Source organism: Gracilinanus agilis, chromosome 4, assembly GCF_016433145.1.
Source record: "Gracilinanus agilis isolate LMUSP501 chromosome 4, AgileGrace, whole genome shotgun sequence".
NCBI classification, from domain to species: Eukaryota; Metazoa; Chordata; class Mammalia; order Didelphimorphia; family Didelphidae; genus Gracilinanus; species Gracilinanus agilis.
The window spans coordinates 247463719-247480904 of NC_058133.1; the positions used below are offsets into that span (position 1 = coordinate 247463719).

The following is a 17186-nucleotide window of genomic DNA, read 5'->3' on the forward strand; positions in this document are numbered from 1 at the left end:
AATTCAACATGAAATTGGGAGAAAGGAAGTCAAGAAAAGATATGGTATACAATCCAACAGCTCAAACCTGACCTATTTCAGCAAGCTGTTGCCAAAGGAAAATAGGAAGTGAATAAAGGAATAGATATTGGCATGGACTATCAAAATCATCTTTGGAAGTTTAACTAATATAAATCAGTCACCACAAGGAGAAAATCACAAGAGCCTAGAAATATCCTCACCCATAAAATACTTCCTCTCATTGCCAGGTGGGGAGATATGGTAGCCAAGGGCAGCACTAGTTTAAAATTTAAATTCATTTGCAAAAATTCTTAAAGAGGATGGTAGAACATTATGAATGGTATCACCTCATAAAACACTGAGAAATAGCAGTGAGAAAAACAGTTTTGAAGAAAGTTTGGCATGAGACCCAAATAATTCTCTTAAAGCTCTTACAGCCAACAAACCAAAAAAAAGAACAAAAACACCTCAATATTTTTGTAACAAACCCTTTTTTCCACTAATGATAATGAAATTCACCACATTTCAGCTCTAACAACATAGTCCCTAGTATGCTGTATGAGGAAATAGAAGTATCACTAATGAAAACAAAGACAGGAAAAGCAACTAAGCTGGACTTAATAACTTGCAGGAGAGATCTTTCTGGCATTGGCACATTTTTGAGGATATTTGAAGGACAGATGATTTCCCAAAATATGGCAAAGAAGATTGAATGAAATGATTGGGGGGAAAGCATGATTTGCATTGATATTTTTAAAGGACAATAAAAAAGGACATCACTACTGACCCATATATTTATATTCTTGATTTTAGAAAATCTTTAAGAGAATTATTTGCAAAAGGCTATCCTTGATGATCAGTCAATAAACATTTCCTAAGCTAAGGCACTGAGGATACAAAAAGAGACAAAAGACAGTTCATGCCCTGGAAGAATTTGCATTCTAATGAAAAAAATAAGAAGAGAACAAGCAGACTTTAAGAAAGTATATATTACACCAGACCACAGCGTTACAGTCACATGTTGGAACATCTAGCTTTGTCTCTCTTCTGAGACTTCTGTCTTCTGAGAATATCCGTGGTATTCTCCCCTTCTCTTCATTTACATGGCCACTATTCTACATTCAGGTATTCATGACCTGTCATGTTGACTACTGCAATAATGTTCCGGCTCCACATACCTGTGAAAATTGTAGTGCGCCCAGCCCGGACTCAGGAAGACATGAATTCAAATTTGCCTTCAGACACTTATGAGTTATATGACCCTGGGCAAGTAACTTTTCCAGGTGATAGCTATAAAATCAATATATGCCAGGCATGGGGAATGGAAATCTAGATGGTTCTGTGGATTGAGAGCCAGGCCTACAGATGAGAGGTCCTGGGTTCAAATATCTCCTCAGACACTTCTTATCTGTGTAACCCTGGGCAAGTCACTTAACCTCCAACCCAAGATGGAAGATAAGGGTTTTTAAAAAATGTGCCAGGCACTGTGCTATTGTTGTGGTGGATGTTAATATAAGCAAAGACAGTCACTACCCTTAAAGAGAATATATTCTAATGGCAGAAGATAACACAAGAAAGAGAGCTGGAAGTGGGAAAGGGGGATGGCATGTATATGGAAGCATAGTGTCAATATAGATAGGAAGGGACAGAAAGGTCTCCTTCTAGGTAAGATGCAGCAAAATCTCAATTATCAGAGCTCTGGGATCCAGGAGGGCAAGTCCAAGGTTCTAATGGGAAGGAAATAAGGATGATATCTAGAATATAGATAAGGGTAGTGTGGAGATGGCCAGGGTTTCAGAAATAGATATGATCTTACCAATGGAATAATATTAAAGAAGATTCACTACCTTCTGTTTTGCCATTGTATCCTAGGAACTTCTGAGCTTTTCCATCAGACTTGTAGCTAAAATTTCTAAAAATATTGTCTCCACTTATTGGAATTAACTCTTTGAGAGTAGGTATTATGCTATTCCTATTTTTACTGTTTAGCACAGGCCACTTAAGAAATGCTTTTTTGTTCATTTTCATCAATTCATTAATAATTTTTTTTATTTCATCATATTGAAGCTAAGTAGGTAAACAATAAGCAAATGTCTAAATATTCTTAATGAGTTTAAGTCACCATGTCTACATGAGCTACATCCCAGGATATTGAAAAGAACTATCAAAACACCATTATTAACTCACTCTCACAGATTTTTGAAAGTTTATAGAAAACAGGAGGGGAATATCTCAAGACTGGATAAGAATCTTCACATTTAGGATGCCTCCAGGAAATTCTCTTTCTTTCCTCAAAGTACCCAATTCCTGGATCACTATTCTCTTCTAACTCTTGTCCTTTTTCTAGGGCACTTCAGTATCCATGATGATGCAATCTTAAAATATCTAACCTCGCAATTTTTCAGTCTCCTAAAATCTCATGATCTTTCTTTTTTCTTCTTAACCCCATCTTAGCAACATATTTGGGAACACATTGACTCTTACCATTATCAGCAAGAGTTCCACTTAATCAAAAATTCTGATTCTCTTCTAATACTAACCTTTTATCATCCCACCTCTCTGTACCTTACTCTTCCTAAGCCTGTTCTTCCTCCTCCTACCTTCCACCTCTAACCCCCATACCATTACCTTTTCTCTGATTTCAATTTCCTCCCTCTCCAGTCTTCATCCTATAGTTATCCATTTTAGCTCTACAGCTGGTCAATCCTCATTCCTCATCCCTCACCAAACTTCAGCACTGTATTACTCCCAACCTTTGCTTCTTCCACACCTACTCACATATTGCTGAATGGGGCTGGAGGAAGTACACAATTGGGCTGATTTGAAATATTATAAATTCATGTTTTCCAAATTCAGCTGGGCCCTCAGTGCAATGAGGCAATCTTTTATTCTTTCTTAATTGATTCCCTGTCTCACACCCCACAAAAGCTTTTCCAAATCCTTTCTTTCCAAATCTCAAACCTCTGACACCTCCCCTTTTCCCCCTTCCCCTATCTCTCAGTTGGGGACTTTACCTCTTATTTTACTGAGAAAATTGAGGCCATCTGACATAACCTCCTTCTTCTCTTCTTATCTTAATCTCAAAATCCCTTGACATTGTCCCCCACCCTCTCCTCCTGACAATGAGTTGCCCCCCCTTTTTTTTTTCACATGTGCTTTTGATCTTATTTCCTCCTAATTCCTTAGCAGATTGCAACTTCAATCATCCTTCTCTTTCTTTCTGAACTTCAACCTCTCCTTGTCAATTGGTTCCTAACCTATTGCCTTCAAGCATGCCTAAGTCTTTACCAATCCAAAAACAAAACAAAACAAACTTCACTAAACAGTACCATGAGCTCAAGTTATCCTACTATATATCTCCTTCCTTTTTCAGCCAAATTCATAGGAAAGGACTGTCTGTACTCTGTACTTCCACTTCCTCTCCTTTCACTCACTTTTCTACTCTTTGTAATCTGGCTTGTGACCTCATCACTCAATTGAAACTGCTTTCTCCAAAATAACCAATTATCTCTTAATTGTCAAATTTGATTTTGTCTTAATCCTCGCCCTTTTCAACTTCTCTGCTTCATTGGACACTGTTGGCCATCCTCTCCTCTTAGGACTTTTGTAGTACTTCTTGTTGTTGTTCAGTTGTTTCTGTCATATCCAACTCTGTGGTCCTATTTGGGTTTTTTTTTTTTTTTTGGCAAATATACTGAAATAGTTTAGTATTTTCATCTCCAGCTTATTTTTCAGAAGAGGAAACTGAGGCAAAAAGGGTTAAATGACTTGTCTAGAATCACAGAGCTTGTAAGTATCTCAGGCTGCATTTGAACTCAGGTCACTCTGACTCCAGGCCTGTGCCACCTAGATGCCCTTTTCTGGCTACCTTTTCCTATTTTCCTCCTAAATGTATATAACCATGGCTTCTCAGTCTCCTTTGTTGGTTTACCATCCCTATGCTCCCTAATTGTGACTTTTTCCTGAGGTTCTGTCCAGGGTCCCCTACCCTTTTCTCTCTAAAGTCTCTTTTTTCCTGTCTTTGTTAACTTCCACAAATTAATTATCATCTCTTTTCAGATACCTCTTTCTCTAGTTTCTCCCTTGAGCTTCAACCCTGTATTACCATTGTTAATCAAACATTTCATACTGGATATTTTAGAGATATCTGAAAACTCAATATGTCCAAAATAAAACTCATTATCTCCCCCCCTCCCCCGCCCAAAACACCCTTCTTCCAAACTTTTCTTTTCCATGGAAGGTACCACTCTTCTCCCAGATTCTTAATCTAATCATTATCCTGAGTTCCTGAATCTCCTTTGCTCTACATCTTCACATATCTAATCATGTGCAAAATTTTGTCATTTATACAACTACTCCTTTAGTTCAGGCCTTTATCACCACTTCTCTAGATTATTGCCATGGCTTCCAAATTGATCTATATCTCAAGTCTCTCTCCAAACCAGTCCATTTTCCATACTGCTGCTGACATGATTTTCCTTCACTTCTTAATCAACTCTAGGTGTCTTATTGCCACTAGAATGAAATATAAATTCCTCTCTTTAATTTTCAGAGCCTTTCATAATCTCTATCCTCTCTTTTCTCTGTCATTATATATTACTCTCCCTCCTTCTGTACTTGACTATTCCTATGCCTGGCATGTATTTCCCTCCTTATATTCTGCTCATCAAATACTTCTCCCCCTTCAAGATGTAACATAAGCATCACTACTCCTTACTTGTGGGTGTCTTTCCTTCCAAACTATCTTATATTTAACTACTTTGCATTTTTCCTTTGATGAATTCTCTCTCATTCTGGCTATACAACTGGCCCACATCTTTTTATATATCTCTTATATATCTCTTATAACTCTTTCACTATTGGGGCAGCTGGGTAGCTCAGTGGATTGAGAGCCAGGCCTAGAGACAGGAGGTCCTAGGTTCAAATCCGGCCTCAGACACTGCCCAGCTGTGTGACCCTGGGCAAGTCACTTGACCCCCATTGCCTACCCTTATCACTCTTCCACCTATAAGTCAATACACAGAAGTTAAGGGTTTAAAATAAAAAAAATAAATAAATCTTTCACTATTTATTGTGTGCATTTCTTTATTACACACATTACAGAATATTCACACTTTCAATTTAGCTTTGCATTTCCTTTGGATGACATTAAATTTTCACAGTCTGGGTATCCTATGACTTATGAACATCCAGTGTTATTAGGAGAATATTGACTTTTAAAAGATGGAATTTTTTTTAAGATGAACTTTTTTTCAGGTAGAAGGTTAGTCATTAAAAACTGCACCATTTTTTGAAGAAATATTTTTTGTGCTATTTTCCAAATGCCATTCAGTATACTCTTCTTATTCAGTTGTGGACCTAGCTTTTTGCCTGTGCTCAGGTTCTGTCTAATATATATTCCATTGGAGGATTCAAGTTTCTGCATCTGTAAAACAAAGGAGAAAAACAAAAGATTATTTTCCTGGCCCCTTCAAGTTTAAATCTAAATGAAGACAGCTATGGTGTATCAGAAAGAGCACTGGATTCACACCCACAAGGCTAGGTTCAAATCCCAGCTGTGATACTAACTACATATGTGACTTGCTCAATCTAGTAATCTCCCTGGGCCTCAGTTTTCTCATCTGTAAAATGAGGGGGTTAGACCTGATGACCTTTAAGTCCCCTTCCAGCTATAACATTCTGTGATTCTGACTTTTTGGTTCTTTTCCAGCCATCTTTAGCCGTTTTGTTTGGCCTTGCCCAGGGTGTTAGGTTGATGGCAAGATTAAAGCCCTGACCTCCTGGCCATAATAAAGCTGCCTTTTCCGCTCAGTTTGAAATTTGATAATGAAACAAATACCAAATATTTTTCTCTCCAAGTGAAATAGGAGATAAACAGGAAGGAATCAGGGATTAAGGTGTCTCTCTGGAGGAGGAGGCTGGTGACAGGCAGGGAGTTGAGTGTCACCTCCATGTGGAGCAGAAAGGTCCAGATGTGGCTTGCCTTACTCAGGGCATTTTTCCATTTGTGTAGAGAAAATAAAATAAAGAGCAAAGAAAACAAGTGTAAAATACTTTACCGTATACCAGGTTCTTGCAATTGCCACTTGAGGTGTCCTTGATAGCTCTGAGGAGGGTGGAGAGGGGAGGAAGAGGGGGGAGGGAAAGAGCTGACCTTTTGATGTTCAGTTCCTTAGTTGTCTTTTGTGTGACTAGTTGTTTTAAAAGACCTCTTTGTTGATCTGAGGTACATATGGCAAAGAAATACCAGCCCTTTCTAGCTTTGGGGCTGGGGAAGTATGAGGTTGGGCTCCCAGGAGAGGGGTCAGGGGCCAGGGGACTTGCTTCCTTCACAGAAACTCAGAGTTGAAAGGGACCTCAGAGGCCATTTAGCTCAACCTGTAATGAATAAGAATCCCTTCTATTTCACACCTAATAAGTGGTCATCTAGCCTTTGCATGAAAACCTCCAGTAAGTGGAAAACCCTTGTTTTTAAGTGCCACTTAAAGGCTCTTGGTACCCATACAACATTTTCCACATTTCTTTGTATAATATACATAGCTGTATATCTGTCTTGTCTTTCCTCTTATGTGTCAAACGAGATAGTATTTACAAAGCTCTTGATACAGTGCCTGACAAATGGTAAACACTTAATAAATGCTTGTTCCTTCCTCCTTCCCAAGCAATGTGATAGAGTGGAAAGAGAGCTCCTAGAATCAGTAGACCCCACTGCACACTTCCTAGCTTTGTGACCACTGGCAAATAACTTCTCAGAGCCTGTTTTCCCATCTCTAAAATGGGAATAATAATAGACCAAGAAAGGGCCACTGGTAGCACAGTGGATAGAGAGCCCTAGGCTTGAAGTCAGAAGGACCTAGGTACAAATTCCACCTCAGATATTTCCTAGCTGTGTGACCCTGGGCCTAGCCCTTCCTTGCCCCTTTTCTGACTCAGCACTGATACTAAGACAGAAGGGAAGGGTTTTAAAATAATAGTAATAATAACAACGGCAACAATAATAATACATCAACATATATATGTTGAAAGCCTGATTCCAAGTCAAGAGGACCTAGATTCGAATGCTACTTCTGGCATATACTAGCTGTGTGATTTTGGACAAATCAGTTAACTTCTTCTTAGTGCCACCAGGCAGCTGACTAAGGCCAAAAGCTGAAGAGGAGGTATCCATCAACATTGGTAAAGGCAGTTTCCTAACTAGGGACAGACCTCCCTATATTAATGAAATCACAGTTCTGAATCATATATATGATATATACGCATGAGTGCATATTATCTTTCTATCTCTATGTAACATGCACATACTTATATGTACATTTTTGCATGCATATATATAGTGCATGTATATATTAAAAATTCTGTATGTTACATATGTATATATGCTTCCTCCTTCATATGGAATGTTAAGAAAATATTTTGTGAATTGTCAAGTGCTATATAAATATATATATCAAGTGCTATATAAACTCACAAATGTGAGTTATCATCATCATCACTTTTTATTGATTTTTAATGTCATCATTCTGGATTCAGATCATAAACAATCTCATGCTATGTGATTCTTGTCCGTATCTTTCTGTAAGCTCCTAGGTGCTAGAGGTCTTTCTTTGGCTATTCTGTGGATAGCATTCAAATTTTCTAGTAGATTAAATATGAATATCTTTGTTATTCTTCTCAGATCAGATGAAGTAAATCTGAGGCGTCTCTGCTGTGTATCCTTGTGTCCAGGACAGGAAAGCTTTGAGTAGGTCTGGTTCTATGAGACCCAAAACTTCTCTAGAGAATTTCACTGACTACTTGTTTTATTTCCAACACCTGGCCAAGGTCCCCTGCATATAGTATAGGCTCAATTAATATTTGCTGATGTGGCCAATGTAAGAATGATTATTTCCTTACAGTGAAAAGTGGTAGAGACATAAGGGAAGAAATGAAAGGGGTCCATTCCAGCTCCTTGGTTCCCCTGCTGCCTTCCACACTGACGTTCTGTCTCTTGCTTCTCCTGCAGCTTGTAACTGCAACCTGCATGCCCGCCGCTGCCGCTTCAACATGGAGCTCTACAAATTGTCTGGGCGCAAGAGTGGGGGCGTCTGCCTCAACTGCCGGCACAACACCGCTGGACGTCACTGCCATTACTGCAAGGAAGGCTATTACCGGGATATGAACAAACCCATCACTCACAGAAAGGCCTGCAAGGGTGAGTGGGGTAGAGAGGAAGCATCTGTACACATTGAGTGAATTTTGCACTCCCTAATGGGACTGCCAAAATATGAGAAACCATCTAGCCCTACTCCCTCTTTCCTCTTTCCTCTCTCTGTTTCATCTCCCTCTCCTCATTCTCTCCCCTTCCCCTGTTGCTCCTTCTCCCTCTTTTCTTTCTCCATCTCGCTTTTCCCCTTCTCCTTTCCCACACCCCAGTTTTTCCCTCAGGACCTTTCCTCTTCCTCCTCTCTTCCTCCCTCCCTCTTTCCCTTTCTCTTTCTTTTTTTAAACCCTTAACTTCTGTGTATTGGTTCCTTGGTGGAAGAGTGGTAAGGGTGGGCAATGGGGGTCAAGTGACTTGCCCAGGGTCACACAGCTGGGAAGTGTCTGAGGCCAGATTTGAACCTAGGACCTTCTGTCTCTAGGCCTGACTCTCAATCCACTGAGCTACCTAGCTGCCCCTTCTCTTACTTTCTTTTGGACTTAACACTAGTTATTTTGAGTTGTGAGGCCAAGTTAAGAAGAAACAATGGAGAAAGGGGAAAAGTCTCAAAGGAGAAGAAAGAAAGGCTTAATACATTTTTGTAGGTGCATAGCTTTCAGATCCCAATCTAAAACCTCACTCTTCTTTCCTCTCCTTGCACAGGTGTGCCACATACCAGGAGAAAGGGGTCATATTCACCAGGCTTAGTGTCAGAGCAAAGCCAAATGCATGCAGACAAACTTCAGAGGTCTCTTCATGTGAGCACTGGATAGAGATCCCCAGGTTTGGGGGGCAGGGTCATAGAAAGAACATGTAATCCATCTGCAAATATCTTTGCTTCTGGGGACAAAAAAATGAAAAGGAGACGAGAGAATCTATTTTTGTTCAGTGAAGCAAGCACGAATGGATTAACTTTCTGATGTTTATTTTTTATCCCTCCAATGAAAATGAAGCAAGAAGGGATGACTCAGAGGATTTGATGAAACTAGCACATGAGGTGCAGGGAGAGTTCCTTTTCTATTAGCATTTGGAGAAATCCACAAGCCAAAGTTTTCCTAGTTCTTAGTGAAGAAACTGAAGTGTCCCCAAAAAGGCTTATTTATTTATTTATTCACTTATTTATTTAAAGAAGATCCATGCAGAGAAAACAGCAGGAATCAGAGCCAGCCTTCTGGCTAAAGCTTCATTCTCAATACAGGCAGTGGGAGGGACTTTATAAGAGAATGCCTCACTACTTGGGGAGTCTGACTGTGGCCTGGAGAGAAAATAGCCACAGACTTCATGGAATCTTAGTGTAATATATAATATCATCAATTTAGACCTGGAAGAGACATCAAAAATTATCAGGTAAACTCTTATCATTTTATAGAAAAGGAAACTGAGGCCCAGAGAGACTAAGTGATTTGTTCATGCTAGTAAATAGTAGAGCCAGAATTTAAATCTAGATCCTCAGGTTCTCAACTCTAAATCTAGCATACTTTCCATGACACCTCCTACCTCTCATGGAATGTTAGAGATGTAAGTAACAGCTTTAGGGCACTATTTAGCTCAATTCCAGTAAGGTTAAATGACTTGCCCAAGGGAAGTGACAGTCAGAACTAGAGTGTCAGACATGCAGTTGGGAGGACTAGATTCAAATCTGGCCTCTGACACCTACTAGTGATGTGACCCTGAGCAAGTCACTTAACCCCAATTGCCTAGCCTTTTTCATTCTTCTGTCTTCCCTGCTGAACAGGGAATTGTCAAGAAGGTAAGGGTTAAAAAAAAATAAAAAAATCCATATCCATGTGCTTGTTATTATTCTCCACATCCACAGTTGATGGAGAGGAGTGTTTGGGTCTTGGTCAGAATTCTAGTTTGTGACTTTCCTATTGGTGTGGAATAATCCCTTCTTTTCTGAGCAAAGGCTTTTCTGGACTGGGTCCCTATATTTAGGGCATGTAGATATCTAGAATCTCTCAATTCTTCCAGTTGGCACTTCCAGCCAGGAGTTTCCCCTTGTGACCAAAATGGTACCGTGCATAAAGGATGACTTCCCCTTGCAGAGGAGAGCCTAGTTCAGAATAGACATGTGGGCTAGATCAAGGGCTCATTCTTGTATGCAGTCTGCTTACACACAAACTCCCACCTGGCTAGAGTAGCCAGTTTCCACCCTATCTCCTCTAACCTCTCCACCCTTTCTTTCCTTCACACAGAATGATGGTGCTGAGGGCAGCATGTTCTTTGCTGGTTAAATCCTCGTTTTTCTCTTAGTTCATGCTGTTGAAATGATAACTTCACTTCCTGAACTTTCTATATGGGCACAAAGGGTCATCCTAGCCCATCCTTTATGAAGATGGTAGGTCAGCAATTCCAGAAGACCCAGATGACACATTTCCTGTTTTTTTCCCAGCATCTCTTCTATTCTTCATTTCTCTTTACTGAATGGAGCTGCTTGCCATAGAGCAACACTTTAGTTCCTCAGAGTTCTAGATAGACTCCCAAGGCATTTGAAGGATTTCTTGGAGGGAAGCGGTGTGGGGGAGATATGGAAGAGGGGAGCTAGGCTCTTAATTGCCTAAGATACTGTTTGTAGTTCCTCCCAGTAGGTTTCTTTGATTTATAACTTAAAAAAAAAAACAACCTTATCTTCTGACTTAGAATATCAATACATCAGTTCCAAGGCAGAGAAGAACAGTAAAGGCTAGGCAATTGGGGTTAAGTGACTTGATCATGGTCAAACAGCTATAGAAGTATTTGAAACCAGGACTTCTGTTTCCAGGCCTGGCTTTCTATCCACTGAACCACATAACTGCCCCAATCTTTCACTCTTTCTTGACATGCCTTAGATCCTGATTATCTTGGACTTTTGGTGCTTCTTATTCTTTGAAAAAATTAGACTTCCCAAGGGATCTGATATGCCAGAATGTGAAGGAATGATTTAGAATAAATTATTACACATTTTAGGTAATCTCTTAGTTTTCTACTTGTGTATTAGAAACTCTACAAAATCAGTAAATCCTCAAAAGGCAACACCCCACTCCAATTTTCCTATCAGTCAGCAATGCAAGGACTTCTCAGTGATTTATAAAGTAATCTATTAACATTAATGTGTGTCAGCTGAAGAAGTTGTGGAAAAGCCCTTTTCTGACCTCAGCCAGCTGCCATTAGACTGTACCTTCACTCCCTTTCCTGGAGGGCTGTCAGGGAAGGGGAGTATCATGCCCCTCAATACTCCACCTAAATAAGGAAAATAGGGTAGATTATGGAAATAGTAAAGATGGCTTCTTGAGACTATAATTCATCATCTTTCTAACTTGTTGTACTTTTTGCAGGCAAAAATAAATTTCTCCCTGCCCTCTTTCTCACCCCTTCTTCCTTCCCCTTCACACATTTGTGCCAAAAATAGAAATTGAGATCTCTTAAAATTCTGCAAACTTCAGAAATTCAGATTGGGAGTGAGGCCAAGATAGTACCTGTCTCAGGAAGGGCAGTTATCACGTCTTCTCATAGCAGATTAGGATACTAAACACAAAAATCAAGTTATACATACAGATTGGGTATTTTATGAGGAACAGTGTGACATAGTACATAGGGCATAGGTTCAAATCATGTCTTGGATATTTACTAAATATGTGACCCAGAGCAGGTCATTAGCCTCACTGGGCTTCAGTTCTCTTTTCTGAAAAATGAGGGAGTTGAATTCATTGTCCTCTAAGCTGTCCTTCCAGCTTTAACCCTATGATCCTATTATATGACATGTACCAGAGATGAGAATGTATGAGGATGAGGAGAGGAGATGGATAGGTTTTTTGGTAGGAGCACCTTGTGGTCTCAAACCACTGGTCTGATGGGAAAGGACATTTGTTTCCTAAGAGTTGTGCCTTAGAGGGACAGAACATGTACCCAAATGCGAGGAATACTTTCAAAGAGCCAAACGATCTCTTCCAGATACATTTGAAGTCTTTTGTTTTGTTTCAGAAGTAGTAGAAGGGAGAAATGAAGGAAACCAAAACTAGTCATTTGATTGGAAAGTTGACAGTTGACCTGGGAGTGCCATTGAGGCCTCTTGTTACCTCCTGAGTTCCTAAAGACAAGTAGGGTCCTGTAGGGTGTGAGGCCACCCATAAATTGCTGAGGCCATGTGACCAAAGGCTAGTTAGTAGTATTTAGAATAGTGATAAAAGTGGACCCAAAACATCTTTAACTATTAACTGTGGATAAAGACCACTAGATTACAGACAAAACTATGCAGTTCCTCATTTGAAAATTTCATAGCAAGGCATTTGTTTTCACACACACACACACACACACACACACACACACACACACACACACACACACACACACACACACACACTTCCCCTGTCCTCAGCACCTTAGTTTATAACCAAACGGGGGTTGGCAGTGCTAATACTTACAAAAGGATATAACAAACTCAGCCAGGGAACAGGAGGCTGCACTCACCAGCTATTCAGGGCAATTTCACAGCATAGGGAAGGGTCTATTGTTGGCATAGGCTGTTGTCCCATACAAAGTCAGATGAGATGAATTTCCCCTATTTTTCTGCAGAATGGTTTGTGAATGATACTCGTCTTGGAATCTGTCAAAAGATAGAGGGTTTTGTTTTCCATTCCTCTTCTTTATGGACTCTGCAAGGCTGGGGGCAGTTCTTTTTTTTTTTTTTTTTTTTTAAGAGTGAGCATTGAAGGCGTTGCCATTTAACCATTTAAGCCACGTCCCCATTGATAGCAATATTAATTTATCATCTTACCAAACCATCTGTGATGGGTAGAGGCATTCTTGGAGTCTCATGTGAGTCCAATGTGATCACCTTACAAAAGGCTCACGTTCCATCTCATTGAGCAAGCCATTTCTTTGAGGCTTGATTCTTTCAGTTACTCCCCTGCCCTCCCTGCATGTCTGTGGTTTAACACAGCTGAGTAAATGCATCTAATCAAGAACCAATGTCTTGTGAAAGTAAAATCAATATTCTCCAGGAAGCATGTTGAGGCAGTTGTCATGTTCCCTGAAAAGTGTGTTTTGGCAGATCTTCTCCCACATCTCAGGTTCTCTTTGAGAGAGCATGTGCTGATTCACCATACTAACCAACCACTACAACCAGTCTGACCTCACTTCTGCAATTTCATCCTTCACTGGGGTATGCTAATTATTATCTGTGCATGGGCCTGTATCTTAGCAAAGGAGAAGAATTCAAGTTGAACAGAGAATTATTAAACAGCATAGACCACAGTAATTCTTTTGAGGGAAGAAATTTATAGTCTATGAATATAAATGGTTTTAGGACTCTCTTGGTTAAACTGTGGGTGTTTTAACTTAACTTTTGCCACTCAGAGCTAGGCTTTTAAATTCTGTAGCCTGCTGTCACAGCCTACAAAGAGGGAATAGAATAGTTCAAGGGCAGAGACTGGTCTTATCTAGGCTGATCGAGTTCTAATTGTTTTTGAATTCTGATCATTTGAAGAGTAACTTCTTGCACAGACAAGCACCACTTCTTATTTAGTCAGTAAACATTCATTAAGTTCTACTACATGCAAAGCCAATGGAGGAGACAGAGTTCAAATAAAATACAGTATTCTTTACCTGCATGGAGCTTACAACCTAGTTAAGGGAATAAAAAACAAATATAGATGACTGTATACCCACTACTACATATTATGTCAGAGAATTACAGAGTGCTTTGTAATATCCATAACCTATACAGTGTCTGTCCTTTGAGGTAGCAGAAAGAAATGCTGTAGGTAGAGTTTACTCAGATTTTGGCATCATATTTGTCAAAGTCTATCATGCTGTTCATGCTAGAATAATATTAGCTACTATTATAGAACAGTTAGATACATTTGAAATTGGTTGGATGGTCATACCAACCACATTTTAGGAAAGGCATTGATTAACTAGAGAACATTCAGAAAAGAGTAATCAAGATGGTAACAGACTCTGAGTTTATACTATGATGATGGTTAAGAAACTAGGAATACTTAGCCTAAAGAAGAAAAGATGTAGAGGGATGTGATTGCACTTTCAAATTTTTGAAGGAATATCACACAGAGGAAATTGACTTTTTTCTTTGATGCAATAAACAGAAACTGGGTGAAAATTGTCAGGAACCAACTACAGTTAGGCTTGAGGTAAGAAAAAACTTCCTGACACTTTATCCCAAACTGGAAAGCACTTCCTGGAGAGAATATGAGCCTCCACTCAAAGTTTCATATAGATACTGGTTGATCACTTTTCAAGTATGATGCTGAAGCGATTCTTGTTCAGGTATGGATTTGACTAAATGTCCTCTGAGGTCTCTTTCAGAACAGATTTTGAGAGGATAAGGAGACATCTTTGCTTTATCTTTGATAGAATACCTTTAAGGAATTGGACTACTGAGCATTTGGACAGACCACTGAATCTTCATTTAGTGCCTTCTTGGTTTATAGTGGCTGATTTTCTAAATCTGTATAATAAAAGCTATAAACTCTGGGGTGGGATCTCTTACAGGACAGATTCATGTACATGGACAAATAATCCAATAATCCTTGTGTTGTATAAGGAAATGAAAATCATTAATTAAATCCTTAATATAGCTCATGCACTATGCCAAGCTCTAAGAATACAAATACAAAAGTAAGACAGTTCCTGCCCTCAAGGAACTCATATTCTAATGGATAAGAAGACATACTTAGGAGAATAATTAATAGCATTTGGGTCTGAGAAATCATAGGGATAGTGAGTGGAGAGTCTATTGACATGCTCTCCAGGTCTAAATCTATGATCCTGTAGTCCTGTGATACCTTTTAAGAAGTGTCATTGATTTATATTGGTATAATTGGGGCTGCCTAGATACAATGGGCCATGTGAGTATGTCACTCATAGTTTGACCCCAAAGGCATGTCAAGGGCACATGTCAGGAATATGACTAGAGTGGATCACTGGAAATACTGAAATCAGATCAAACCCACCTCCTCACGCATACTTTGAAAATACCTGAATTCACTGACCCACAGAATATCAGAGCTAGATAGGAACTCATCTAGGCCAATCTTACTTTATGAATGTGGATTTAACTCAGCTGAATAAAAATGTCTTTTCATGGGCCAATTGTGTGTTAGGTGCTATGATAAACAACATTTGACTGCCCTCAAGCATTTGATAATCTGTCATGTAGCCTGTTCTGTAAGAAAGGCTATACTCTTTGGATCAGAGTATCTTAATTCTGAAACTGCATAGGAATTTGTACCATGGACAAGTTATCCTACCTCTAAGTCTGAGCACAGATCTAGAGCTGGAAGAGAACTCAAGGGCCATCTAGCCCAAATGCGTAGTTCTTCTGTACTACTTGGCACATAGTAGGTATTCAATAAATATTTATTGATTCATTCCCTGAAAAGAGGGGCAACTCTACCCCGAGTTGCCTATAGTTACTAAAGGAACTTGTGGAGTTCACCAAAGGAATTTCAGTGTCAGGATACTTATTCAGTGTACTTATTGCACCAGGTTAACCATTGAGATCTATTGTCCTTTTGGGTCCATGTATCCTCTTGTGAGATGGAGTCTGGGAGAAAGCTATTTTAGTATAAACAACACACTTGGGAAAAATAATATTGAAATCAGAATATTCATGTCTTACTGACTCTGGAGCCATCCCTCTATCCAGTTTGCCAGATTGCCTCTATCTAAATAATATTTTTACCAAATTTGTTATGGGACCCTTGGCAAGGCAGTTAACTTCTTAGTACCCTCAGGAAACTGCCTAATATGTACTTTTTAACAAAAGTGCTAATTTGCATCGGTGGAGGATATTTCCCCAGGAGCTCCATATGCCAATGAAATTACAAGTCTGGTGTAAATAGGGAAAAAAGAAATATTTGTATAAACATCCTCATATTCAGTCACACATTCACAGAAACAAGAAGAGTAAAAAACAAAAGAAATCAATTCCTCCCCTTCCCCATTTTTTTTTAACCCTTACCTTCTGTCTTGGAGCCAATAGTATTGGCTCCAAGGCAGAAGAGTGGTAAGGGTAGGCAATTGAGGTCAATTGACTTGCCCAGGGTCACACAGCTGGGAAGTGTCTGAGGCCATATTTGAACCTAGGACCTCCTGTCTCTAGGCCTGGCTCTCAATCCACTGAGCTACCCAGCTGCCCCACCCTTCCCCGTTTTAAAGATCAAAGGCAGAGCTGATAGTTTGAGGGATTTCTTCATCACCAAGTGTTGTTACAGATGAAATTACAAACACTAATATAAATGGTATCTACCAATAGTTCTGATTGGTGATATCCAGACAAAATTTATTCTAAGATAGATCCACTAGGGCTAGCTAGGTAGACCTTTGAGAACTTGCCATGATACTGTTGCACAAAAGATTTGCTGTCATATAGTTATAAATCAAGACAAAGAATTCTTATGTTTGGATGCAAAGTTGATAAATGTTGACAACCACACCCAACCTTGCTACATAGCTATGAGTACAAACCTAGAGCAGAGAAGTAGGAATCGACACATGAAAAGGTACACCATCAAATGTTTATTCTTTCAAGAAAGCATTTGAAGGGTTCCTCTGGCCCAGCCTTAGGTCCTAAGAGTCAGATTTAGTCCACTTTGCTATTACATAGGCTATGCTATTCTGCTTTCCTCTCCTTCCTCAAAACTCTTTTAAACCTTCCCACTCTCTTTTTACATATGTGTGTATATGTGTATACACACACATATCACATATAGAGGTTATGAAAAGTATCCGTCTTGACCTGTACTTTCCTTGTCAGCTATAAAATAAGGGCAATAAGAATGGCTAAGTAAGTCATGAAAACCTAGAATGTTAGAATTGGGAGCTTAGAGTTCTTGCAGACCAAACCCCTCATTTTGCATCAGAGGAAACCAAGATTGAGGAGGGAGTAAATTGTCTGGGATTATATAGCTTGTTAGTGTCAGAACCAGGACCAGAATCCTGATGTCCTGACCTTACAATAGATTATTTCATTTCTCCTCATTTCATTGCTCCTCCACTCCCCCCCCCG

At 39.5% G+C, this 17186-nt stretch overlaps 1 protein-coding gene across 1 annotated transcript in view; it reads left to right on the plus strand.

Annotated features, from left to right (window-relative positions):
* Positions 1-17186, plus strand: part of NTN1 (netrin 1) — a 402384-nt gene that overhangs the window by 222240 nt on the left and 162958 nt on the right. The window contains exon 2 of the mRNA XM_044672111.1: positions 8003-8191. Coding sequence (XP_044528046.1) covers positions 8003-8191 — 189 coding nt within the window. The remainder of the gene's footprint in view (positions 1-8002; positions 8192-17186) is intronic.